Here is a 26431-nt window from a genome sequence, read left to right on the forward strand (position 1 = left end):
GCTCGGCCAGAGGTCATCATAGGGCGGTTAAAAGCAGAGGAGGAGGGGCGCCGGGGGGCTCAGTGGGTTAAGCCTCTGTCATGACAGGCAGCGAGGAAATAGGGACTTCAGTCTACAAGGGCATGGAACTGGAATCTGCTGACGACCTAAAGGGGCTGGTAAGCTGCTGTTCCCGCAGAGCTTCCCAGAAGAGCCCCCAGCCCTGCCCAGAGCTTGATTGCAGCCTTTGTGAGACCTGGAGCAGAGGACGCTGCCTGGGTTTCTGACAGGTAGAACAGGAAGCTAATAGATAGTGTTGTGTTAAGCTACCGAGTTTGTGGTACTTTGTTAAGTAACAACAGGGAATGAATATAGCCGCCTGAGAGTCAGGGCCTGCTCGCAGTGAGTTTCTGCTAAACGCTGCTGTTTCCCATCTGACCGATGCCTTCCCCTTGCCTCTCCCTTGCTGAGTGCTGCTTTGTTTCTGCCTTACAAGGCTTTATCAGCCATGTTGGTGGTCTCATTACCCTGTGCTATAAGCGGAGGGACTCGGGGGTGAGAAAGGGAGGGAATGATCCAGACACGTAGCTGGAACATCAGGCAGGTGGAAAGGCATGCATGAGGGCTTTGAGGAGGGCAGGTGGCCCTCCCTAAAGTGAGGAAAGTGAGCAAATTGTGGGCCGAGCTGTTGTGGGGATTGTGGAGCTGTGGGAGGAGGGGGGAGGACCACAGCCCAACTGCATGTTTAAAGGACCCGTGGGTAGTGGGTCTTGTGGGGCAGCAAACACAGGGGGCCTAAAAGGCAGCAGTGGCGGCTCATACCTCAGCAGGGAAAGCCAGAAGAGGACAGACTCAGGGCAGGAAGGAGAGAACATGGGTGGCTTCAGAGGAGGTCTTAGTGGATGAGGATGAGGTGGAGGACCCGACCCAGTGGGAGGCAGGAGGGAGAGGCACAAATTCTGGCCAGTTCGGCAGCAGTGGAGGTGGGAGCTACAGTCTCCCGTGTCACAGGCCTGGAGGAGACATGGATTTTGCTTTCCTCTCTGAAGACCTTATCACAGGGGTTGTGGGTTGTGCGTTTTGAGGAATAAATAGTATATCCAAGGACACAGGTTTAATAAGCCAAGGAGGGGATCAATGTGGCCTGCAAATACCAGACATTCTGGGTGGGGTCCTAGAGTCTTAGAGGCAGTGTGATAAGAGGCAGATGGCACCAGCTGACGGACCATGGACCATCGAGGGAAGAACCTGTGAGGTTGCAATGGTCACCGACACGTGAAAGGAAAAGAAATTAAACTACACATTGACTGGGTCTCCTCGGCGGACAAGAGGCAAGAACCACTGTCCCCGACACCCCCACACCCCTCATAACCAGAGGCACAGCTTAGGTCAGAAGGCTCAGTCCTGCTTCCTGCCCAGTCTGTTTCTAACCTCCCTCTACCCTCCATCACTAACCAGCTTCTCACACAGGGTCTCCTGTGGCTGCTGCTGCCCACAGGCAAAGAACCGCTCAGGTCCCACTGTCTCCCAGCCTAGCGCTACCTTCCTGGGGCTGGATAGTGCCAGGCGTGGGGTGCAGGTTCCAAGATTCAAGTACTTACCTCAGGCTGCCAGGAGCTTCCCCTTGGCCCAGGGGTTAGGTACAAAGCACCTCTCTGGAAGAGGCAGATAGAGGAGAGACTAAGGGAGGTCCCAGGCAAGGCGGCTATGCCAGTGGAGGGTTTAGCCCTCCCGAGAAGACAGAGGCAATGAGGAGCCCTTTGGGGTGGGGGAAGGGCAGTAACAGGTCCCATTTCTGCACCGATGAGGGTTAGGAAGCTGGGGGGAGGGCTGGAGGGAACCCAGGCCCAGCAGGGGGAGTGCCCGAAGCTGGCTGGAGCAGTGGGTCGGATAAAGCAAGGTACCTACAGGACTTACCAAAACAGAGACCTCTGGGACTGTTGGGGTGGGGGTGGAAATGGGGTGAGGAGTATTTGCAACATAGAGAGAAAAGGGTTAATTTGCTTTCATATGTAAAAGACAAGAGCACCTGCTAGTCTGGGGACAGAGACCTGGGGACATCAGGGAAGTAGGAGACCTAAACTGAAGTAATCATAACACAACTACCATGGTCACTTCTCCTGGGTGCCTGCACCAAGTCCTACACTGGGCTCTTGATTTAATTTTGAAAAGTGAAAAAAAAACCAAGAAACATGAAGTACAATATAGCACACACTGGAGCGCTCACATCCCCAAATTACCAAATGTTCTTGTTTTGTCCGTTGTTTTTTTTTCTTGAAAGTTTTATTTATTTATTTATTTATTTGCGATAGTGGGTGCACAAACCAGGACAGGAGTAGATGGGTCATGATCCCAGGGTCCTGTAGCAGGGGAGCTTAACGGAGCCTGCTTCTCCCCACCTCCTTCCCTCTTCCAGCCACTCCACTTGCTTGTGCTCTGTCAAATAAATAAAGTCTTAAAACAAAACAGTGTGTACCCGTTGGCAGTCACTCCTCATTTCCCTCTTCCCACAGCCCCTGGCAACCACTCATCTACTTTCTGTCTCTATGAGTTTGCATGTTTTGGGTATTTCATATAAATTGAATCATACCTTATATGGTCTTTTGTGTCTGAGTTCTTTTCAGCTGGTGTAATATTTTCAGGGTTCGTCTATGTTGTACTATGTATCAGTTCATTTCTTTTTATGGCTGAATAAGACTCCATTGTATGGAAATACCGCATTTATTTATCTAGTCATCAATTAATGGACTTTGGGTTGTTTCCGCCTTTGGCTACTGTGAATAGTATTGCTATAAGTTCCTGTACGAGGATTTGTTTGAATACTTGTTTTCCATTGAAGGGGCATATACCTATACTTTTTATTTTTATTTTTTTAAAGATTTTATTTATTTATTTGACAGCAAGATCACAAGTAGGCAGAGAGGCAGGCAGAGAGGAGGGGGAAGCAGGTTCCCCACTGAGCAGAGAGTCCGATGTGGGACTCGATCCCAGGACCCTGAGATCATGACCTGAGCCAAAGGCAGAGGCTTAACCCATTGAGCCACCCCAGCACCCCTTCTTTTAAAAAGGATTTTATTTCTTTCACTTTAGAGAGAGGGGGGTGTGGAGAATAGAGGAGGCGCAGAAGGAGAGGGAGAGAATCTCAAGGAGATTCCATGCTGAGCACAGAGCCTGAAACACGGCTGGATCCCATAACCTGGAAATCATGACCTGAGTCAAAACCAAGAGTCATTGGGGTGCCTGGGTATCTCAGTGGATTAAAGCCTCTGCCTTCGGCTTGGGTCATGATTCCAGAGTCCTGGGATCGAGCCCCGCATCGGGCTCTCTGCTCTGCGGGGAGCCTGCTTTCTTTCCTCTCTCTCTGCCTGCCTCTCTGCCTACCTGTGATCTCTGTCTGTCAAATAAATAAATAAAATCTTAAAAAAACAAAACAAAACCAAGAGTCATACACTCAGCTGAGTTACCCAGGCACCCAGTACATACCTATAAGTTAACTTCTGGGCCATATGGTAAATCTATGTGTAGCTGTTTGAGGAATAGCCAAACTTTTTTTTAATCGGTGGCTGCAGTATTTTACATTCTCACCAGCAATGAAGGAGGGTTCCAATTTCTCCACACTCCTACCAACATTTGCTATTGTCCTTTTCTTAAAAAATAAAGATTATTAATTAAGTAATTTTTTTTTTTTAATTTTTGAGATGGAGAGCAGACTCTCCATGCTGGGAATCAGACATGGGGCTTGAGCTCACAACCCTGAGATCAAGAGTTGCACACACTACGGATTGAGCCAACCAGGCACCCCTAAAGTGGGTGTGAATTGGTAGGTAGTGGTTTGATTTGCAGTTCCCTCATTACTAATGATGTGGAATGTCTCTTTATGGTCTTATTATCCAGGCCATATTGTATAAAAGTTGTATTAATGGGCGCCTGGGCGGCTCAATCGGTTAAGTATTTGCCTTCGGCTCAGGTCATGATCCCAGGGTCCTGGGATTGAGCCCTGCAACAGGCTCCCTGCTCAGTGGGGAGTTTGCTTTTCTGTGCTTGCTTGCTCACTCTCAAATAAAAATAAATAAAATCTTAAAAAAAGATCTAATAAAACCAAACAAACCCTAAAATGAAAGTATTAAGGGTTAGTGTATATGCCCCCAAATACACCCATTGCAGGTAGTCTCAAGGATTCTTAGCAAATTTATATTCATCATTGTGTAGCTATCACCACAATCCAGTTTAATTAATTTTTAAATTATTTATTTATTTATTTGACAGAGATCTCAAGTAGGCAGAGAGGCAGACAGAGAGAGAGGGGGAAGCAGGCTCCTCGCTGAGCAGAGAGCCCGACGCCAGGTTGGATCCCAGGACCCTGAGATCATGACCCAAGCTGAAGGCAGAGGCTTAACCCACTGAGTCACCCAGGCGCCCCTAACTAATTAATTTTTTAAAATTTATTTTTATTAGAAGTTTTAAAATTTTTATTTTTAATTAATGTGCACCCAACATGGGGCTTGAACTCAACCCCGAAGTCAAGAGTGGCATGCTGTACCAAGGAAGTCAGGCACCCCACCACAATCCAGTTTTAGAACATTATCCTTCCCCTTAAAACTTCCTTTGCGCAGTTTGCATCCATCCCTGCCTTACCCTAGGAGTCACTGATCTTGTGTCTGGCTACAGATATACAGCCCCTTCTGTGAAGACAGTTGAGGGACAATAGACCTTAGTTTCTGGCAGGACATCCCCCACTTCTGGATGGACCCACTGGCTACTTTCCCTCCCTCTAGCATTTCCTTTAGCTCCTATGGATGAGAAATGAGCTCTAAAGACTTGTTGGGTTTCTGGCCAAACACTGGCTGGAACCTCTCACAGAGTGGTGGATGGGTCGTGTTGTGTCTCCTGCAGGGTCTCCATGTTGCTGACCCTACTGTGGGGGCAGTGACAGGCTGACTGGCTGCTCCCCACTCACGTGCCCCCTCCTAGACGAACATATTCACACTTCACCTGCTAGTGCCCTCAGAGTGTGTACAACTGATAATCCTGACCTCAGAAATCTCATTATGGGTTGGGAAATGATATGTTCTGAATTCTAGAATTTAATGATCTAAGCAAGCACTGGGGCCGTGTGTTCCCCCGAAATACAGTTCCCTTTGGGAAGGCAGGATCAGTGCTGAATTCCCAGAATGAGGGGTCAGCTTAAAAGTGACATCAAATGGTGACAGATGAGCTTATTTTCCTGGCTCTCCTTTTTGAGAACCCTAAAGGATTCATTGTATGTTAGCCAATGACAGTTGCTATTTTTTCTGATGCTTGAATTGTATCATCAGGTTTAGTTTCTGTGTCCTTTTAACATGTTCCTGTCATTTTTTGGGCACTTATTTTGTGGCATAACAAGATGTTCCAGGCTCACCCGGGACCCTCCCTGTTTAGCCTTGGAATCAGTCTTTTCTCCCAAGAGCCCTGGTTCCTCTCTGCAGAAAAAGGGATGAAATTCTGGGCTGTGGGTGTCTCCTGTCCTTTCCCTCCTTGCCCTCCCTGGGAGCTGCAGATTCCCTTAGGAAGGAAGCAGATGGAAAGTGTGAGGGCACCCCCTGAGCCCAGGACTGAGTTGGACTCCTACAGACTGTGGGGCTGTGGACAACTCCTGTTCTTTGATGACTGATTTTCCTATCTGTGAAATGTAGACCTCAGTAGGCTGAAAGATGGCTCACAAAGATGTATACATCCTAATTCCTGGCCCCTTGACGTGTTACCTTATTAAGAAAAAGGATCAGGTGTAGTTAAGCATCTGACTTGGGCTCAGGTCCTGATCCCAGGGTCCTGGGATTGAGCCTGAATCAGGCTCCCTGCTCAGCAGGAAGCCTGCTTCTCCCTCTCCCACTCCCCCTGCTTGTGTTCCCTCTCTCGCTGTGTCTCTCTGTCAAATAAATAAATAAAATCTTTAAAGAAAAAGAAAAAGGATCTTTCCAATTGTAATTAAAGATCTTGAAATGGGGAAATTATCCTGAATTATTGGGGTGGGCTCCAAATATAAAGTCACATGGACCCTTATGAGGGTGAGGCAGAGGGAAACCTGACACGTAGTTGGCTCAAGCTGCCATTACAAATTCCTGTAGTTGGGTGGTTTAAACACCCAAAATTGGCTTCTCACAGCTGTGGAGGCTAAGTCCAAGATAAAGGTGCTGGCAAAGTAGGTGTCACTCTTAGGCCTTTTCTCTTGGCTTGTGGGAGGCTGCGAAATCATTGTGTGGTCACAGAACATGTATGGGGCAACGTCTGTGTTTGTAACAGCACAAGCAGGAGGGAGACCCAAGTGCAGTCAAAAAGAGAATGTGTAAACAGACTGTATGGTATTTTTGTGGTAAGGCCCTACACAACAAGGGCATGCAAGGAACCAAGGCCATACAGAACCACACAAATGTGTGCTCAGAAAAAGAAGCCAGACTCAGACATGCAAAGCCTGTGTGGTTCTACATACAACCAGCAAAAGTTGTCTGTGGTGGCAGTCCAGATGGCAGTGACTGCTTGGGAGGCACAGAGGACTTCTGGGAGCCCGACACATTCCAGTTTTTGGTACGAGGCTCATAGTGCTCACTGGAGGTATGATGTGTATGTTATTCTCTCTAATTACAAGCCTTCATCAAAAGGTTAAACAGTTCATAGAAACAGAAAGTGGATTAGTGGTTGCCAGAAGCTGGTGGGAGAGTGAATGGGGAGTGAGTGTTGATAGATCCTGGGTTTCCTTTTTTTTTTTTTTTTTTTAAAGATTTTATTTATTTATTTGACAGAGAGAGATCACAAGTAGATAGAGAGGCAGGCAGAGGGAGAGAGAGAGAGAAGCAGGCTCCCTGCTGAGCAGAGAGCCCCATGCGGGACTTGATTCCAGGACCCCAAGATCATGACCTGAGCCGAAGGCAGCGGCTTAACCCACTGAGCCACCCAGGTGCCCCTCCTTTTTTTTTTTTTTTTTTTTAAGGATTATTTATTTATTTATATGATGGTGGCATTGACGGGGTGTGGGGTGGCGCAGGTATTGCACAGGCAGAGGAAGAGGGAGAAGCAGGCTCCCTGCTAATCAGAGAGCCCGATGTGGGGCAAACGCTTGACCAACTGAGCAGCCCAGGTGGCCCCCCTGGGTTTCATTTTCAGGTGATAAACATGTTCTAGGACTAGATAGAGGGGATGGTTGTACAATATTGTGAATGTATGAAATGCCACTGAATGTACGTTTTTTTTTTAAGGGTTTATTTATTTATTTTTGCAAGAGAAAGCAAGTGAGTTCGAGTAGGGGGAGGAGCCCAATGTGGACTCCACCCCAGGACCCTGGATCATGACCTGAGCGGAAGGTAGACGCTTAACTGACTGAGCCACTCAGGCGCCCCTGTGCACTTTATTTTTTTATTTTTTAAGATTATTTATATGGGGGCGCCTGGGTGGCTCAGTGGGTTAGGCCTCTGCCTTCAGCTCGGGTCATGATCTCAGGGTCCTGGGATCGAGCCCCGCATGGGGCTCTCTGCTCAGTGGGGAGCCTGCTTCCTCCTCTCTCTCTGCCTGCCTCTCTGCCTGCTTGTGATCTCTCTCTGTCAAATAAATAAATAAAATCTTAAAAAAAAAAGATTATTTATATGACAGAGAGATCACAAGTAGGCAGAGAGGCAGGTAGAGAGAGAGGAGGAAGCAGGCTCCCCGCTGAGCAGAGAGCCCGATGTGGGGCTCCATCCCAGGATGCTGGGATCATGACCTGAGCCGAAGGCAGAGGCTTTAATCCACTGAGCCACCCAGGCGCCCCTGTGCACTTTATTTTTAAAGATCTATTTATTTAGGGATGCCTGGTGGCTCAGTTGTTTAAGGGTCTGCCTTTGGCTCAGGTCATGATCCCAGAGTCCTGGGATAGGTCCTGCATTTGGCTACCCGCTCAGCACGGAGCCTGCTTCTCCTTCTGCCTGGTGTTCCTCCTACTTGTGCTCTTTCTCTGTCAAATAAATAAATAAAATATTAAAAATAAAGAGATTTATTTATTTATTTGAGAGAGAGCGCACCAATGTAGGGAGGGGCTGAGGAAGAGAATATTTAGGCATACTCCCTGCTGAGCAAGGAGCCCAATACTGGACTTAACCCCACCACCCATGATATCATGACCTGAGCTGAAATCAAGTCATACACTTGACCAACTGAGCCACCCAGGTGCACCATGAATATACACATTAATATAGCTAAAAATGATAAATTTGATGTTACATGAATTTTAACTCAGTTTTTGAAAAGATTTTAAAAAAGTAAGATAACCCAGGGGTGCATGGCTGATTCAGTCAGTAGAACATGTGACTCTTGGGTGCCTGGATGGCTCGGTCCTAAGGCATCTGCCTTCGGTTTAGGTGGGTCATGGGATCGAGCCCTGCATCCATGTCCCTGCTCAGCAAGAGGCCTGCTTCTCCCTCTCCTACTCCCCCTGCTTGTATTCCCTCTCTCGCTGTCTCTCTGTCAAATAAATAAATAAAATAAAAAAAAAAAAGGAACATGTCGGGCTCTCTGCTCGGCAGGGAGCCTGCTTCCCTCTCACTCTCTCTGCTTGCCTCTCTGCCTACTTGTGATCTCTCTCTGTCAAATAAATAAAATCTTTAAAAAAAAAAAAAGGAACATGTGACTCTTGATCTTGGGGTCACGAGGTCAATCCCCATGTTGGACAGGGAGCCTTCTTAAAATTAAAAAAAAAAAAAAAAAAAGATAACCCTAATCTCACCTTGGAGCTCACAAAACCGACAGGGTCAAGATAGTCATCATTTCCATGCATTCATTTGTCCTTTCTTATTTTTCTTTATTTTTTTGAAGATTTATTATTTTTTTAATAAGACCTCTTTTTTTTTAAAGATTTTATTTATTCATTTGACAGAGAGAGATCACAAGTAGGCAGAACAGCAGGCAGAGGGGTGGGGGGAAGCAGGCTCCCTGCTGAGCAGAGAGCCCAATGTGGGGCTCAATCCCAGGACCCTGAGATCATGACCTGAGCTGAAGGCAGAGGCTTAACCCACTGAGCCACTCAGGTACCCCAAGACCTTTTTAAAGATTGATTTACTTGAGCGAGTGAGAGAGAGAGCGCATGCTTGAGCAAGAGCTGGTGGGAGGGGCAGAAGGAGAGGGAGAAGCTGACTCCCTGCTAAGCAGGGAGCCTGAGGCAGGGCTCCATCCAAGAACTCTGGGATCATGACCTGAGTAGAAGGCAGACGCTTAACTCACTGAACCACACAGCGCCCCTAAAAATATTTTATTTTAAGTATTCTCTATACCCAGCTTGGGGCTCCAACTCACAACCCGGAGGTATGAGTAGATGCTCTACCAACTGAGCCAGACAGGTGCCCCAAGGGTCAGCGGCTCCTGGGTGGTCAGCTGGTTAAGCATCTGACTGGTTGAGCATCTGACTCTTGATTCTGGCTTGGGTCATGGTCTCAGGGTTGTGGTATAGACCCTGACTCAGGCTCCGTGCTGAGCGTGAAGCCTGCTTAGGATTTCTCTCTTCTTTTCCCTCTGCCCCTTCCCGCCTACGCTCTTTCTCTCTAAACAAAACAAAACAAAACAACCTAAAAAACCCAAAAAACAAAAGCAAAAACAACGAGAACAAAAATATAATTCAGTGGCATTCAGTACATTCCCGATGTTGTGCAAGTTTCATGACTCCGTAGTCCCAAATGAAATCTGTGAAGATGGAGAGAGACTGAAGTGATGCAGCCACCAGACCTCCCCAGGAAGTGGCTTTGGCGGTGACACCTGAAGTTTACAGGGAGAGCCAGGTGCAGGTATGGAGTGTGGGGGGAAGAGAGAGGGCTACCTGCAGCTAGGTGCTCAAAAGAAGCAGTGGGCAGGCTATGGTTGGTCTGGATGCAATCTGAGTGACTCTTATACTTTGTTTTATCCCTCAACTTCTGTCTGCAGGGCCCTTATGTAGGCAGTTTCCAGTGTTCCAGGACTGGGAAGGGTGAGATGCTGAAAGGGTGAGCAATGAGCACAGAGGATGAGAGTATAAGGTACCACTGACTACTACGAAGCCAAGATGTACTCATTTCCTGCCATACACATCTGGACCTCTGAGCAAGATTTCTGCCTTGGTCTTGCCCACCTGTATGCCTCCTCTGCCTCCACCTACCCTGGGGTGCCCCCTTGTGCGGCTCTTATTCTGCCTGAGCCTGGTTCCCAGTTGATTCCCCCTCCCCCAGTGTTGTCCTGGCTCTTGGGAAGACTTGGTTTGTGCATGTGGTGAATGGAGCTGGTAGTGGCCTGGTACCTGATAAGATGGTAGAAGGAATCTTCAAGGCCTGCTTGCTGCTGGCACCTGGTTATACCCTGATTGTGTGACTGCCGTGTACTGGGAAGGAAAGTACTGGGCCCAGGAGGAAAGGGGTCCTGGTTAGAGAGAAAAGCATGAGCCACTGAAACTGCAGGGTCTGTGTCTGTTGCTATAGTCTAACCGACAGGCCCATACCAGGGGCAATCCAGAGGACAGCCCCCCCCCCCCCCCCCCCCCCCGGCCCCCAACCTATCCCAAGCTAGTTATTCAGCCAACCTCTAGGCTCCCTCCAGCTGTCTCTGACCACTCCTTACTTCACTGCTCTCTCAGTGCCTGGTCAGGACCCCTGCAGTTGTTTCCGCCCAGAACCGTCCTTCCCACAGGTGTTTGGAGGTAGTCCCTTAGGAGAGTCCACTCGTACAGTCTTTACCACCACTTCTTGTTTTTGACTAGCCCTGACACCCTGGTGTTTGGGTCGGTATTGGTAGCTCCTATGCCCCCTTACCGGTGATTTTGGGGCGCAGGGAGGGGTGGGGTCGTGGAAAACGCTCAGTAAGTATCGCTACTGTTTGCTACACCTCACCCCACACACTAGCCAACTTTCCTTCCCACTTATCAGAGAAAGGAAGCGAGGGTCTGAGGCCTGGGCCTTGGGGGAGCAGTACGGAGGGGGCGGGCCACTCCATGGTGGGGCGTGGCCCCGCGGACACGGTGGGAGAGGCCCGCCACGACTCAGCTCAGGGGCGGGGCGGGCCCCGGATTTGGGGGTTGCGTTGGGACGGGAACAAAGGCAGGCGCAGAGACAAAGCCCCACCGACACCCAGCCCCCTTCAGGAACAAAGGCCACACCCCGCCCAGCCGGGCCAGACGCGCGTCCGCCGCCAGCACGCGTGGGCGCACGGCTCAGCCCACAGGTTTTACGTTTGAACCCAGAAACGAGGAGGAGGACTTGGGGCCAGACTCGCCGGCCAGAGTGCTTTAAGCATCCTCTCAAAAACTGACCTCCCCCTTCCTCCCCATGGTCTCCTTTAGCCTCGTCCTGAACTGGAGATCTCGGCACCGAGGAGCCCCGCAAAGGGGGCCTAGGCCCACCGCCGGACCCGGTCCGACGCACACCCCTCGAGCCTCCTTCCGGCCAGGGTCTTTAGACAAGCTCCCCGCAGACTCTGCTCCCGCCTCAAACAGGATCGAACAGGAGCTCTCCGCCTGCACCGTAGGCCGCGCCTCCGGGCTCAGACCGGCCTCCTCCCTCCGCCCCTGCCTGGCCCCCGGGATGCTCGCCCCAGACCCTGCGTCCTCCTCGGGATTCCCACGACGAGGCCGTGTTTGTCTGACAGGATTCCCCACGGCTCACAGGCCTCGCTCTCCGCGTCGCATGGAATTCTCCCGCGACAGTCGGCCGAGACCCCTCCGCCCCCGCCCCGATCCGGCGTCTGGCTGAGGCAGGACTCCTCCCCTGTACAGGACTCTCCCCACCCAGACTCTACTTTCCCCTCCTGCGGGATTCCCCGTCCCGCTCCGCACCGCACCGCTCGCCCCGACCCGGCTTCGTGCCGTAGAATCGCCCCGATGTGGGGGTTCGTTCCGTTCGCGCTCCTGGAAAAGCGGCTACCTAAAAGAAGGGAAGGGGTCGTTTGTGGGGCCGTGGGACTCGCTGCTCTGGATCCCTTGGAATCTCTGCTTTGGGCAGGTTTCAGTGTTTGCCATGTTAAACAATAAAACGGTTAAAACCCAAAAGTCATCCACTTGGCTCAGAAGGGGACTTTCTCCTGGGACGGGGACCCTTCCGCCTCCTTCGCTCTCAGCCCCGCCTCTCCCCCCAGCACGGCTGAGCGCGGCGACAAGAGACTTCTTCGGCCTTGGCCTAAGGGGCGGAACCGAGGTGGCAGCGAGGACGGCCAAATCGCCTGCGCAGTACCGCGGCCAGGGCATGGGGCTGGAGGGGGTGCCAGAGCGCGTAAAGGTGCGCGCGCCCCGCCCGCGTACGAGGTTGCGGCATTGGCGTCACTAGCCCCGCCCCTGCCGCACAGGAGGCGCTTGGGGCAGCGTGGGCGGAGGTAGGAAGACCCGGCTCAGGCGCTTGCGTACTCGCGGTCTCGCCCGGGGCGGCCGGCCTGGGCCCCGCCCCCGGGCGCAAGACGCCCAGTGCGCCTGCGCGGCGGCGTCGGCGCCAGTTATTTCTGTCCCGCCCCCCGGCCACTGCTCTTTCTGCGAGCGGGCGCGCGGGCGAGCGGTTGTTCGTGTGGCGCGTGGCGCTGTGTCTGGGCGGCCTTTGAAGGGAAGCGCGGTCGGCGGCGGCGGGAGGCTAGCAGGCGGCGGCCCGCGGGGCTTCCAGAGCGCCCCGCGCGCGGCGGGCGGTAGCCCAGGCAGCGCGTGGCGGCGCTCGGCCTCGCGGCGGCGGCGGCCCTGCCGTTGGCGGCCAGTGCGTCTGCGCCTGCGCGGCGAGCCCCGCGCCCCTCCTCCCCCCTGGGCGCCCCCGGCGGCGTGTGAATGGCGGCCTCGGCGGCGGCGGCCTCCGCGGCGGCGGCGGCGGCGGCCGCCTCCGGCAGCCCAGGCCCAGGCGAGGGCTCGGCTGGCGGCGAAAAGCGTGCCGCCGCCTCGTCGGCCGCGTCTGCGGCCGCGGCCTCGGCCTCGGCGTCGTCACCCGCGGGGGGCGGTGGCGAGGCTCTGGAGCTGCTGGAGCACTGCGGTGTGTGCCGGGAGCGCCTGCGCCCGGAGAGGGAGCCTCGCTTGTTGCCCTGCCTGCACTCGGCTTGCAGTGCCTGCCTCGGGCCCCCGGCGCCCGCCGCCGCCAACAGCTCGGGGGATGGCGGTGCGGCGGGCGACGGCGCCGGTGAGTACGGTCGGGCCGCGGCGGCCCATCCCCCCCACCCCGCAGGCTTTGATCCTGACTCGGCGTGGGCACTGGGGGTCCGTTCGCAGCGTGGCGATGGCGGGGGATCCACTGAGCGAAAGGGATAGGGATCCGGATAGTGCGTGGCCGGATCGGGTATGGGCAGTGGGTTCTGGGCTGGGCGCAGAGATGGGTTGTCTGTTTCAAGTGCGATGGAAGAAGGGGTTGGGTTCCTGCTTCCTAATGACAGCATCTGGTTCTCTTTGGGATGAAGGTTGGGCTTAGGGGATGGGTTATAGTTTGTGAGTGAACTTGGAACAGTCTCTGTTTGTTTGTTTTTGGCAGTGGTGGACTGTCCTGTTTGCAAGCAGCAGTGCTTCTCCAAAGACATTGTGGAGAACTACTTTATGCGTGATAGTGGCAGTAAGGCTGCCACAGACTCGCAGGACGCAAATCAGGTATGTCCTGCCCAGAAATCCCTCGGGATATGGTACCAGTTCCATACTGTATTCTTTCGCTGCAAGGTTGTGGCAGACTTGTGTGGGCTAGGTAAAGGCCGCACTTTGCTTTAAGGTTGTGTTATTTGGGGTGCAGTTGTGGACATGTTTGGAGGTTTTGTCTCTTGTTTTGCCTTTGCCCATCAGTGCTGCACTAGCTGTGAGGATAATGCTCCTGCCACCAGCTACTGTGTGGAGTGCTCAGAGCCGCTGTGTGAGACGTGTGTGGAGGCACACCAGCGGGTGAAGTACACCAAGGACCACACCGTGCGCTCCACTGGTATGCAAGGCAGAGGGGAAAGCCTTGGTTATTCTACGTTTGTTCTCAACTGCTCATGGTGCTGGTTATCAATGATGGATGGGTCCAGGGGAGGTTTATTGGAGGGTACCACTTAAAGGGTCTGAGGGCAGGACTCAGAAATGGGGAGTCTGGGGCTCAGGTGTGCAATTGTTCTGGGTCCAAGTGGAAGGGAAAAGGCCGCAGGTCGGGGGTGCACTAAGGGTTCAGGCAAGCTCCTCAGGGACACCTCCCCGTCCGTAGACATACAGAGGATATGTGTATATGGTGGAGGGGTGGGCCTGGCCTCCCTGGCAACTTCCGTTCAGACTCTAGGGGAGAGGAAGCCTCTGGTTGCAAGGGCCCTCAAGACCATCACGGAGAGAGTCTGAGAAGTGTTTTAGTTTTGGGTCACACAGGTCTAAAAGTTTAGCTCAGGAAGGTATTTGTGCACTTTTCTGTAAGTGCTGGGGTTGGGACAGAAAAGGGCTTGGGAGTTTTCTGAGTTTATCCTGCTTTTTGTTCCAGAACTTTCTGTGAGTGGCCTTTTGGTAGTTAGGTTTTTGCTTTGCAGTCCTAGAGGATAGCATGGCAGGAAGGTAAGGATGGGGGGGGGGTAGCTGTGGGAGCATGAGGAATCAGGAACAAAGGGCAGGAATTTGTAGGAGGTCCTGCGTTCAGGCAAAGGACAGAGTGCAGGAGGTGGCAATGTTGGAGGACCCGTGGTCTGATTTGAGTCTTAGTCCTATGTCTTGGGTAGGGATGTAATTGGGATTGAGTAGGAAAGAGGGATAGATGCTCTTAAGCAGCTTTGTCATCGTGACAGGTCGGGGGTGGGGTGGTGTGTACCAAGACTCCCCCCACAGAGGGGACCCGACACCTTTGTGAAGATTTTGGTCTGACATTTCACCTCTTCTATCCTGAGAAGGCTATGCAAGCCCTGGATGCCTTGTAGGCCTTTGGGTTATAAGAGGTCTGTGGACTTCTCTTCCTTCAGAGAGGGGAGGTCACCAAAGCATGGTTTTTAAGGGAGCTGTACTTTAACTGTGTCTCCAGTCCCTGATTTGCTTTCTGTCTGTGCCATCAAGCAAACATTGTATGTGTGCTTTTAGCCAGAATTCCCTTTTCTGCTGGACAGAATGTGCTGCAGGTGGAGGAGGAATTGAGCCCAGTGGGGATTTTCAAGGTAGAGGAGCTCTCCAGTATGTCCACTTGGGGAAGGTTCTAGTAGCCAGAATAGCAAGTGGGAGGCCCCTGCCAGTCTTCAGACTTTGTTGTCCAGGTCAGAAGCTGGGAGGAGGGAGTTGTTCTCTGGGTCAGGCTTGGGGCAGGGGTTTGAGAGGAAGGATTTGGGCCTGTAGGCCTGTGCTTTTCCCTGGCCACTGCTACAGGGACCTTGAGTTTTCCCAAAGGCAGCCCAGGGTTGCAGGACAGGCAGGAAGTGAGGCTTTAAGTTTTGTTTACTGCTTGAGATGGCAATAGCTGAGGATGAGTTTTAGCCTCATGGTTTCTGTTCCCCAGGGCCAGCCAAGTCACGGGATGGTGAGCGCACGGTGTACTGCAACGTGCACAAGCACGAGCCCCTTGTGTTGTTCTGCGAGAGCTGTGACACCCTCACCTGCCGGGACTGCCAGCTCAATGCCCATAAGGACCACCAGTGAGTACTGGGAATGCTGGTGAGTGCTGCCTGTTCCTTCCCATGTTTAGCACCCAGGTTCAATTTTGTCTGCTCTCAGATACCAGTTCCTGGAAGATGCAGTGAGGAACCAGCGCAAGCTCCTGGCCTCGCTGGTGAAGCGCCTCGGGGACAAGCATGCAACACTGCAGAAGAATACCAAGGAGGTTCGCAGCTCGTAAGTGTGGAAGCCAGGGCCACAGTTGGGGCAGGCCTGGGAGAGCATCTTCCTGACCTGGTTCACCCTGCCCCCTCCAGGATCCGCCAAGTGTCTGACGTACAGAAGCGTGTGCAGGTGGATGTTAAGATGGCCATCTTGCAGATCATGAAGGAACTGAACAAGCGGGGCCGTGTGCTGGTCAATGATGCCCAGGTACACCCTGTCATCACACCGAGGGAGGGGATTCTGGGTCCCATCTGCTGACTGCTGACCGCATCTGTGATGGGAGGGCCTTGGGGACTGGCATCCTCCGTTGGCTGTTGATGCCATCTTTGGTGTCTTCTTTTTTTCACTGCTTCTCTTCTCTACCTGCAGAAGGTGACTGAAGGGCAGCAGGAGCGCCTGGAGCGACAACACTGGACCATGACCAAGATCCAGAAGCACCAGGAACACATCCTGCGCTTTGCCTCCTGGGCTCTGGAGAGTGACAACAACACGGCCCTGCTGCTCTCCAAGAAGCTGGTGTGTGCTGGTGGGCACCCAGGTGGTGGGTTCCAGGCAGGTGCCACTCAGCACCCTGCAGCCGTGTTTGCTATGTGTTCATGCACTGCTCCATCTGCAGATCTACTTCCAGCTGCATCGGGCCCTCAAGATGATTGTGGACCCTGTGGAGCCACATGGCGAGATGAAGTTTCAGTGGGACCTTAATGCCTGGACCAAGAGTGCAGAGGCTTTTGGTGTGTCCTTTTCTTAACCTGCTGCATATTGGTACCACTCCAGAAAGTGGGTGTTTTAACGCTGATTTTACTTCATTTTTGCAGGGAAGATTGTGGCCGAGCGTCCTGGCACCAACTCAACAGGCCCTACATCCATGGCCCCTCCTAGGGCTCCAGGGCCCTTGAGCAAGCAGGGCTCTGGCAGTAGCCAGGTGAGTTGGGGTTGGGGGGGCCCTGGTAGGGGAGGGAGGGGCATGGGGTCCTATGGGACACCTGCCCACTGAGGTCTACCTACTTTGCCCACAGCCCATGGAGGTGCAGGAAGGCTATGGCTTTGGCTCAGGTGAGTACCTTGTAGGTGGGAGAGCTTCAGTGCTTTAGGTCTATCCCTTATCTGCTGTCTCTTTCTCTTTTCTGAGCAGACGACCCTTACTCAAGTGCAGAACCACATGTGTCAGGTGTGAAGCGGTGAGTTTGGCTGTCCTTTGGTGGAGCCAGGTGGGCATAGGGATGGGTGTACTAACGCTGCGCTGCACCTGCACCCACAGGTCCCGCTCAGGTGAGGGCGAGGTGAGTGGCCTCATGCGCAAGGTGCCACGGGTGAGCCTCGAGCGCTTGGACCTGGATCTCACAGCTGATAGTCAGCCACCAGTTTTCAAGGTCTTCCCAGGCAGCACCACTGAGGATTATAATCTCATCGTTATTGAGCGTGGTGCTGCAGCTGCTGCTGCTGGACAGCCTGGGACTGCTCCACCTGGGGCCCCTGGTGCCCCGCCACTGCCTGGCATGGCCATAGTTAAGGTGAGCCTCCCTCAAGTGATTGTGACCAGGAGATGAACACATAGGTCTGCACCCTGCCGAACACCTCTTACTACCTCCTTGCAGGAGGAAGAGACAGAGGCTGCCATTGGAGCCCCGCCTACTGCCACTGAGGGCCCTGAGACCAAGCCTGTGCTGATGGCCCTGGCGGAGGGCCCCGGCGCTGAGGGCCCCCGCCTGGCCTCACCCAGTGGCAGCACCAGTTCAGGTCTAGAAGTGGTGGCTCCAGAGGGCACTTCAGCCCCAGCAGGTGGCCCAGGTGCCTTGGACGACAGTGCCACCATCTGCCGTGTCTGCCAGAAGCCAGGCGATCTGGTCATGTGCAACCAGTGCGAGTTCTGCTTCCACCTGGACTGCCACCTGCCTGCCCTGCAGGATGTGCCAGGGTGCGAGGCTGGTGTGGGGCCTGTGCAGGGTGGAGGGCTGGGCCAGTTTCTTTGCAGCTCCTCATTCTCCTTCCATCCAGGGAGGAGTGGAGTTGCTCTCTGTGCCATGTGCTGCCCGATCTGAAAGAGGAAGATGGCAGCCTGAGCCTGGATGGTGGTGATAGCACTGGTGTGGTGGCCAAGCTGTCGCCAGCGAACCAGCAGGTGAGGGTGGGGGCCTGCTCCTTTGGGAGTTGCTCAGTAACCCTACCCGACTGTGGTTCTGATGTCTCTTGTCCTGTCCATAGAAGTGTGAGCGTGTCTTGCTGGCTCTGTTCTGTCATGAGCCCTGCCGGCCCCTGCACCAGCTGGCTACTGACTCCACTTTCTCCCTGGTGAGTCTTGGGACTTAAAGGAGGGTCAGGGGGTAGGTAACTGCCTGGTCTCACCTTCAGCTTGTGGCTTGTGTCTACAGGATCAGCCTGGCGGCACCCTGGACCTAACCCTGATCCGCGCCCGTCTCCAGGAGAAGTTGTCACCCCCCTATAGTTCCCCCCAGGAATTTGCCCAGGATGTGGGCCGCATGTTTAAGCAATTCAATAAGCTGACAGAGGTGAGCTTGGGGAGAATGGGGCTGGGGGTAAGGCGAGGGGAGGAGGGAGAGCTAGGACCCATCCCGTACCATCTGCCCGGCTTAGGACAAGGCAGACGTGCAGTCCATCATCGGCCTGCAGCGCTTCTTTGAAACTCGCATGAACGAGGCCTTTGGTGACACCAAGTTCTCAGCTGTGCTGGTGGAGCCCCCGCCGCTGAGCCTGCCTGGTGCTGGCCTGAGTGCCCAGGAGCTATCCAGTGGCCCTGGTGACGGCCCCTGAACCTGTGGCTGCTCCGGCCAGCCCGGCCCACTCTTCTCTGTCCTGTCAAATCTGTATCCCCCTCCCCCCCCCCCCGCCCCCAGCCTCCCCCTCTGGTGGCCTGGCTCCTACTTCTTGGTGGCCCCATCCCTCCACCCCTCACGATATGGTTTTTACTTATGTGGATTTAATAAAAACTTCACCAGTTCCTCACGCCTTTGTTGGTGGGGGCAGTGGTCCTGGGGCCTGGTCTTTGTAATTCCCTCACCATGCCCTGGTGGATGGAGGAGGTGTGGGGCAGTCCTCCTCAGCCGTTTTGGTGTCCAGGAGTAGGGGAGAGCCTCTCTCCTTGCCCTTCCAGTGTGGAGTGTGCCTCAGGTGGGTGGGAGGGTTGCATGGGGCACATGCTGGAGGGTTTTGGGAGCCCATGTAGGTGGTAGTGCCTAGGCTGCTCTGGGAAGGCAGGGTGTAGCCCCAGATACATGATCTGTGGTGGCCAGTCTTCCTGAGTGCTTCCTGGACTTTTCTCACAACCATTTCTCACAGTCAGCGCCACAGAGCTGGGTGGGCTGAGGATCCCTGGCAGAAAAGCCCAGACTTCAAGATATCTGGGAAGCCCACTGTCTTGGTGGAGGTGTTAGGCTCTAGACGCCAAGAAGCTCCTAAACCCTGAACATCCTAGAGAGACTTCACCTGTTAACGGCCACAAACTGGGAAGCAATCCAGTGTTCCTTATTGTATACCCCAATGTGTCTGGCATTTGGGCTTCTGCCATGCATATCAATTGCTTTTTTCCCAAACCCCGTATGTGAGCTCCGTGCCAAGGGACCCCAGCCTGGCCCAAATCAGGCTAGTCACACAGGCCTAGGAATTAGTGTCCAATCTTTTATTACAGAAGAAGTACAATGAAACTGTTGGGCACCCACTGCCCGCCTCCCACCCGGGATGGTACAGGGTGATCAGTCCCTCCGCAGGTTCTTGAGCCGCTCCTCCAGGTCTGCATCGGCATCTACTAGGGCTGAGGCTGCGGCCTCTGCTTTCTTCCCACTGGCAGCCACACTGAGTGAGCCTCCGGTGGAGGGGAGGTCTACAGAGAGTGGGGGTTAGGAGAGCTCCTGTAGAAAGGAATAATGCTGGGAGCAGGGGGGTCAGGGGTTGTGTCTGGACTGTTGGGTGTGACAGGGCCCAAAGTTTGGTGCACTCACTTGACAGCTCGTCTGTCAGGCTCAATCCCAGCTCGTCCAGGACCTGGGATACAACAGCATCACTTGGGAAGAGAGAAGAACTTTATGAGGGCCCGGCATGTGCGAAGACCAGACATCCGTCCCCATTCTCCCCATACCCGGTGTCCCCCTAACCTTTCTTCTTCATCTTCCTCATCACCCATGGCATCATCAATGGCATCATTCATCATCTCCTCCTTCATGTCCATGATCTCAGCCTGCCGCTCAAATTCCATCATGATCTTCTGGATCTGAGGCAACTTCAACTGGAAGTAGGGTGTGGGGAGGGTTAGTTGGGTGTTAGTTGTGGGGGAGAGGGGGGATTAGGAGAGGCGCACCTGTCTGTTCATGGTGCCCATGGCTTTGGTGACCCCCTTCATAGCTTGCGCCATTGAGTTGTTAGACTTGAGTGTCTGGATCTTCAGGGACACGGCCTGGATGTTGGCCCGCATCAACACAAATTTACGCACATAACGCCGAGTGCGGACCAGGTCTTTTGCCATGATACGCACAGCATCCTGAGGAGTGGACAAAGGTGACGGAGTGAGCCAATGGAAGGTGCTTGCTCCCAATGGACCATTCCAGCTGATGCTCTCGGACATTTACGTATGATCCCTGCCCCCTCCCTCCTCCCAACCTCATCCTTATGCTTCTTGGGTTTCACTCCACAGGCCTCTTTGTACATTACCTCTCTGACAACCCAGACTCTCGAAGGAACGCTGGACTCACTGTATATAGGGACTCTTTTTCCCTCCATAAATCTAGAGTCCCTTACGGAACCTATTCCTGAATTTCGATCCTGGCTGGAGAGTTTGTCTTTCCCTCCACCTCACACAGGCTCATACCGCAAGCACTTTAATTCCAAATAGAAATCTGTCCATAGCTCAACTTTTGACTAACCTAAATGTCTTCCTTGCCTTGCCTATCCTGGGAAATGGAACCTCTTAAACCCACATGCTTAGATTCAAACTCTTGTCACCCGTCACAGGCTCTGCTCCTTACTGATTCAGGCTGTCTCTATTTTACTGACCTCCACGTCACAGTGAATTCCAGGCCACATCTCTCTTGCATTAAACCCTTTGACTCAGCTCCCACTGTAGCCCATGATTTCAAATGGTCTGGCCTACTGTGTAGTCTGAACTCACCTATCACTCCCTTATGGAACATTTGCTGCCTAATCTGTTTTGGCATTTTAGTTGCTTAGATCTTCACAGGCTCATTCTCTTCATATCACCTAGACGGCAGCCAAAATATCCGCTCACCCTTAATTTCTCTCAAAGCACCTGTTGGTGTCCTGTCATGTTCCATTGTTATAGCAGTACCTGACGAAACCACAGCACCTAACCCTGTGTCCAACTGAGCTCACCATCTGGCCCTGCTTGGCCATCTTCTTGATGTCTGCGATGATTTTCTTCTCCTGGGTCTCTAGTTTCTGTCGCTCACGGTCCAGCTCTCGCATGGCACGGTTCAGGGCTCGCTGATTCTGCCTCAGCAGCTCCTCTGGTGTCTTCCGGCGCCCAAATAACAAATCCATGGTAGCAGGAGCCCACCAGTGGACCTGTGACAAGTGTGAAGCCTAGGTGCAAAGTGGTGTGGGGTCCACAAAAAGGGCAAGAAGCAGAGCCAAGATCACAATGTGTATTTGGGGGGGTAGTAGGGGGAACTTGCAAAATGCAAAGCGGTAAGCAGAGAGAGGAAAGGTTAATGGAAAGCCCAAACCTAGCCTGGAACACTGAAGTAGCCCCACGGGGAAAAGTGGGGCCAGCATCCTTTCCTCTCTCTCTGCCTGCCTCTCTGCCTGCTTGTGATCTCTGTCAAATAAAACCTTTAAAAAAGGGGGGTGTGTGCCTGGGTGGCTCGGTGGGTTAAAGCCTCTTGCCTTCGGCTCAGGTCATGATCCTGGGGTCCTGGGATCGAGCCCCACATTGGGCTCTCTGCGAAGCAGGGAGCCCACTTCCCTTCCTCTCTGCCTGCCTCTCTGCCTACTGGTGATCTCTGTCTGTTAAATAAAATCTTTAAGAAAAAAAAAAAAAAAAAAAAGTGGGGCCAGCAAAATCTGAAAGTCATCTGCCACCCCAGCCCAGGCTTCAGCCTCTCCAGACCACAGTAAGGCCCTGGAGTCTGATGGACTAAGAATGGAAATGGTTGTGTGAGGGTGCACTGGGGGCATTTGGAACCTGAGTGGCAAGGATAGGGCAAATGTGGGGGCCTGACGGGATGGCAAAGTAGGTGGAGGGTCTGAGTGCCAAGAACAAAGTGGATATAGGGATTCTGAAGCTGACAACGTATGAATTAGCATTCGGATTTGGGGGAGGCCTGAATGGGGAGGGAACCTGGGTGCGAATAATATGGTTGTGGGGCACTTGAGCACCCGCTACACTAAGGACATGATGGATGCTGGGGAGCTCTAAGGATCCGGAAGAATCTGGGGTCCTCAGGGACCCCTGTACACCTGGAACGGGATAATGGGCGATGGGACAGAACCTGGGGGGCGTTGGAGGCCCGCACACCGAGAGCGAGGTGCCTCGATAATGAGGCTAGGGTCCCGTGGATGGGCGAGGCAGTCGACACCCCGGCGTCGAGGCCCTCGTATGCCGTTGCCCACGCACCCACCCGGGACCCGCGGCCCGGCAGGGGCCACTCACCGGAGCCGGGACGGAATCCGCTTCCGCTTCCGGGTTACGCTCCTCTCACTCTCCTTTCAGGCGCACCCCCACCAACGATAGCCCCTCGGTTCTTTCTGCCGTCGCTGCCGTTTCCGGAAGAAACGGCCTGACGTCACAGGCTCCACCGACACCCGGAACGATGGGCGGGGATAAGAGCGCGCGTGCGCAAGCAGGCCGGCGTCCAGGCGCATGCGCACCATCTTCCGTCTCTCTTGGGCCCGCCTGAGGGCGTTCCACAGGTTCCAGCTGAGCCAGTCCTGAGACCCCAGTCCCGCTGGGTTGATGCATCTCCGGGCGCCTTCCGTCCGGCCACCCCAGAGGTCCCACATCCCACCACCGCACCCACTAGAGGGCCCAGCTCATCCGACGGACACCGACGTTTCCCTAATGTTTCTGGATCTCAGGCACCTGGTAGCACCAGGGAGGGTTCTTGGTGGGCCCACCCAGGGCAGGAGGGGGGCAGAGCTGGAGATGGCACGGACTTTCTTCTGTACTGCCTTACCAAGCACGAAGTGAGTGGTTACAGGTTCTGCCCCTCGCTGGTCATAGACTGGGATTCATCCCACGCAGCCTGAGCCTTGGGATGTTGTCCCCCATTACCCCCCAGGCTGTTTCAGGCACTGGGGAGCTTGCTGAGGGGTGCCCCATTACCATTTGTAACCACACATCTCCCACCACTCTTGCTGCAAGAGCTCTGGTGGACATCACCTGCCCCTCCCACCCCCACAGAAGAAAGAGGCAGAGGCCATGCAGTAACATTCCCCTTTAATAGCCTGGTGGGACCTCCAGTGGTGGAGGGGTGGGGTGCCCGAGCCCCAGCCACCCAGTCCCCTTAGCCACCCACCCCAGAGCCCAGAGTGGGGGGCTGGACAGCACCCAGCTGGGGGCTAGACAAGCCAATTCATTTCCCATCGCTGAGCGGGTCGGGGGAGGCAGCGCCGACCTTAATCACATGGTGTTTAAAAAAAATAACTAGGAGCGGGTGGCAGGGAGGGGAGGCAAGGCCAGGGCATGGGATTCCCCCACTGGCCACCCCATGCCCCCCACCTGTGGCCCCCAATAAATATTAGCAGGGGACGCCGGGGCTGGTGGCCCTGGCAGGGGTGGGTGTGCGCCAACCCTATTTCAGGCAGCGCTCGAAGTAGGTGGAGCCGATATAGCCACCCCGCATGGAGCGCTGCACATTCTGCTCAAACAGCCGCCGGTTGTTCTGCAGGACCTCGGCGGCTTCCTTGTTCAGTGGGTCTTCAGGGTTGGGCTCCTGTGGCCGGTATGGGTGGGGGTCAACAGGCCCTAAGAGCAGAGAGGGCCAACCTTCCCCAGCCTCACCCACCCACCCTTACTCACCAAGAAGAGATACTGCAGGCCATAAATTATGGAGTTTATCGTAAGGACTGGCTTCCAGTCCTCTCTGTGGACAGAGAATCAGGGTCAGGGGCTGGTGAGTGGACTGTCAACCACAGAGCCTGCTGGGACTGAACCGGTCAGGCCCAGGGCACAGGATGGTGCAGATGTGAGAGGCTAGGAGGAGAGCACACAGCAGGATAGGCCAGGGAGAAGACTAAGGTCGAGACTTAAGGAAGAAAACGTGGAGATGAAAAGATAGAAAACCACAAGAGGGAGGGAAGGGACAGAGACCCGTGCCGTCTAAAGTCAGGGCCCTCACCTGAGGATGTTGAGGCAGACGTTGCCCTCGAGGTCAATGTTGGGATGATAGACCATTGTCTCACACTTCACCTTGGGGGGATCATGTGGGTAACCCTGGCCCACCTGGCTCCAAGAAGAGAGAGAAGATAGAGAGGCGCCCTAGCAGTGCCTGGCTGGGGCAAGCCTCAGCTCTTGCCTCTATCTTTCTATCCCTGTGCACCCGGGACTCACCTTAAAACTGAACACAAACTTCCCACTCTTGTAGAAGCCCTGTGAAGAGAAAGAGAAACAGTCTTAGAACACCATCCTGCAGGGCCTGGCAGGTAAACCAGATCTCCTAATTCCAGGTGTTCCCCCGCCCAGCCCCCTGGTCCATGCCTGGGAGTCCAGCTGAGTGTGCCCTTACCTCATCAGGACAGATAACCAGCTTGAAGTTGAGGAGATCGTCTGGATCTGAGAAGCTGATGTCACACGTCTTGGGCAGGTTCAGCTCGTTTATGTCTGGGTTTGCAAATCAGAGAAGGAACAAGGAGAGGGAGAGAGGAGAGCACTCAGAGCAGGTGCAGGTGCCAGCACAGCACCCAGGCCTCCTCTAGGATCCTCAAGGCTCTGTCCTGGCTGTGCCCCAATCCTCTCCCTGCTCTTTCTGCTTCCTAGTCTCCAGGCAGACTCTTCTAGGTCCACAGCACGCCTCAAACATGCATTTTCAACTGTGGCAATGCTGTTTCTTCTGGTCCAGGGTACATTCCAACTCTTTTGAATCCACAGCCTCAAGTCTCAGCACCCAACATCTGGGTACCCAGCTCCAAATGCCCCCATCCCTGTGTGGCCCCCAAGAGCCTCCAACTACCCCAAATGCCAAGATTCTCAGCCATACCTCCATTTTCTAGTGGACAATGCTGGTCCCCTCCTGTCCACCCAAACTCAAGGACCCTGCCCCCCATCATCTCACCAATCCTGTCCCCACTGATCCTCCACTTCTCTGGTTGTCACCCTAAATTCAGGGACCCATGCGACCCTCAGATACATGAGTTCCCATTCCTGTACCCCTCTAAGCAGCCTCTAAGATTCCCAGCACCTCCAGCATAATACTCAAAATGCAATTCTACTCCCATCTCCAATCCCTGGCACACACTGTTCTTCCTTCCCCCACGTGTCAGCCCAAACGCCAACTTGCCATGTGACCCCCCAGACCCACAAATCGCAGTGCCCAAAACTGACTACGCTCCATCTCACTTTCAGAGTCCCCAAGACCCCAACATACTTCACTAAATCCTCTCCGATTCCTATCCCCAGTCCTCAGTCTCCCATCCAATCTCCTCTGCCTATCACCCATGTTCCTGTCTGACCCCCAGACTCTGTGGAGTCTCCAGCTTCCTACTCGCTCTCCACTGCCTAACTCTCCGATTCTCGGGCACTAATGGAAGGCGTCTGGCTTTCTGGGTATCCTAAGTGCCCCACATTCGGCCCCCTATCTTTGACCCCCCTCCTCCATAACTGCATTACTCACTCCTGATCTCCCATCACACCGACACCCACCCTAACCTCCGACCCCGGGTGACTGCATTAACCCACTCCCGACTCCTACATCACCTCACCCCAGGCGCTGACCTCCGACCCCCACCCCCATCCTCCGACCCCCTACCCTTCTGGATCCGCAGCTGCGCAGCCGACGCCTTCTTGCTGCTGCCCTTGGTGCCGCCCGCCGACTCCTCCTCCTTCTTCTGCTGCTTCAGCGAGAACAGCTTGATCATCCTGCCGCCGCCGCCGCTGCCGCCGCTGCGGGGCCCGGGACCCCGGCCACCCGGCCCCCTGCCGCCGCCCGCGCCGCCTCCGCCACTCGAACCCGCCTTCGCGGCCTCCTCCGCTCCTGCTGCCGCCCGCCCGGCCTGCCGCGCCGCTCCGCGCCCACCGCGCGGCCCGCGTCGGCTCCCGTAGTCCGGCTCCGGCCTGGCCCGGCGCCTCGGGCTCGCTCGGCGGCACTCGGGCCGACTCGGCTGTTCTCGGGCCTGCTCGGCCCCGGCCCCGCCCCCGCCCGGCCGCTCCCTCCTCCCCCTCGCCCGCTTAGGTCCCCTGGGGCTCAGCTGTGGCCGCGCCGGCTGTCTGTTCACTCGCTCCCACCGCGAGGGGGTGCGGCTCGAGGGGAAGGAGGAGGCGGCGGCCGCAGTGGTGGCTGCAGTGTACTGGAAGAGGCTCGGCTTCCGCGGCAGCAGCAGCTTCGGCGCGGAGGTCCGCAACGGCCTCGGGCGCCCCACAGCTTCGGATATTTCCGCCGCTTGCCCACTTCGGCTCTTCTCGCCCGGCCTGCGCTGTGCGCCTGCGCTGCCGCCGCCGCTGCCACCGCCGCTGCCACCGCCTCCCAGCGTTGCTCCGCGATAGGTCTTGATATTCGGACTTGTTCGGCTGGGTTCGGGTATTTCCGTTCGTGCAGGCCGTCCCGCGGTCATTTCCGG

The 26431-nt window shown here is 54.6% G+C and overlaps 3 protein-coding genes across 3 annotated transcripts; 1 reads left to right on the plus strand and 2 right to left on the minus strand.

Annotated features, from left to right (window-relative positions):
- The first annotated feature begins 12451 nt into the window (after window positions 1–12451).
- On the plus strand, window positions 12452–18659 carry TRIM28 (tripartite motif containing 28). Its single transcript, XM_045987395.1, has 17 exons — window positions 12452–13079; window positions 13425–13537; window positions 13724–13856; window positions 15375–15510; window positions 15590–15706; window positions 15787–15901; window positions 16064–16210; window positions 16311–16425; window positions 16510–16616; window positions 16711–16747; window positions 16827–16872; window positions 16953–17205; window positions 17290–17609; window positions 17690–17813; window positions 17897–17983; window positions 18064–18201; window positions 18287–18659. Exons 1-17 carry the CDS (start codon window positions 12737–12739, stop codon window positions 18461–18463), a joined length of 2508 nt encoding a protein of 835 aa, XP_045843351.1. The 5' UTR covers window positions 12452–12736; the 3' UTR covers window positions 18464–18659.
- Window positions 18660–19313: 654 nt separating this feature from the next.
- On the minus strand, window positions 19314–22466 carry CHMP2A (charged multivesicular body protein 2A). Its single transcript, XM_045987431.1, has 6 exons — window positions 22311–22466; window positions 21032–21241; window positions 20004–20183; window positions 19801–19931; window positions 19648–19709; window positions 19314–19529 (listed from the first exon to the last, which is right to left on the minus strand). The coding sequence occupies exons 2-6, from the start codon at window positions 21197–21199 to the stop codon at window positions 19402–19404; spliced, it is 669 nt and encodes a 222-aa protein (XP_045843387.1). The 5' UTR covers window positions 21200–21241; window positions 22311–22466; the 3' UTR covers window positions 19314–19401.
- A 613-nt stretch (window positions 22467–23079) lies between these two features.
- Window positions 23080–26320, minus strand: UBE2M (ubiquitin conjugating enzyme E2 M). The gene is made up of 6 exons (XM_045987429.1): window positions 25624–26320; window positions 24385–24479; window positions 24210–24248; window positions 23998–24101; window positions 23679–23742; window positions 23080–23592 (listed from the first exon to the last, which is right to left on the minus strand). The coding sequence occupies exons 1-6, from the start codon at window positions 25730–25732 to the stop codon at window positions 23452–23454; spliced, it is 552 nt and encodes a 183-aa protein (XP_045843385.1). The 5' UTR covers window positions 25733–26320; the 3' UTR covers window positions 23080–23451.
- Between the last annotated feature and the right edge of the window lie 111 nt (window positions 26321–26431).

The sequence above is a fragment of the Meles meles genome, chromosome 19, assembly GCF_922984935.1.
Source record: "Meles meles chromosome 19, mMelMel3.1 paternal haplotype, whole genome shotgun sequence".
In the NCBI taxonomy this organism is placed as follows: domain Eukaryota; kingdom Metazoa; phylum Chordata; class Mammalia; order Carnivora; family Mustelidae; genus Meles; species Meles meles.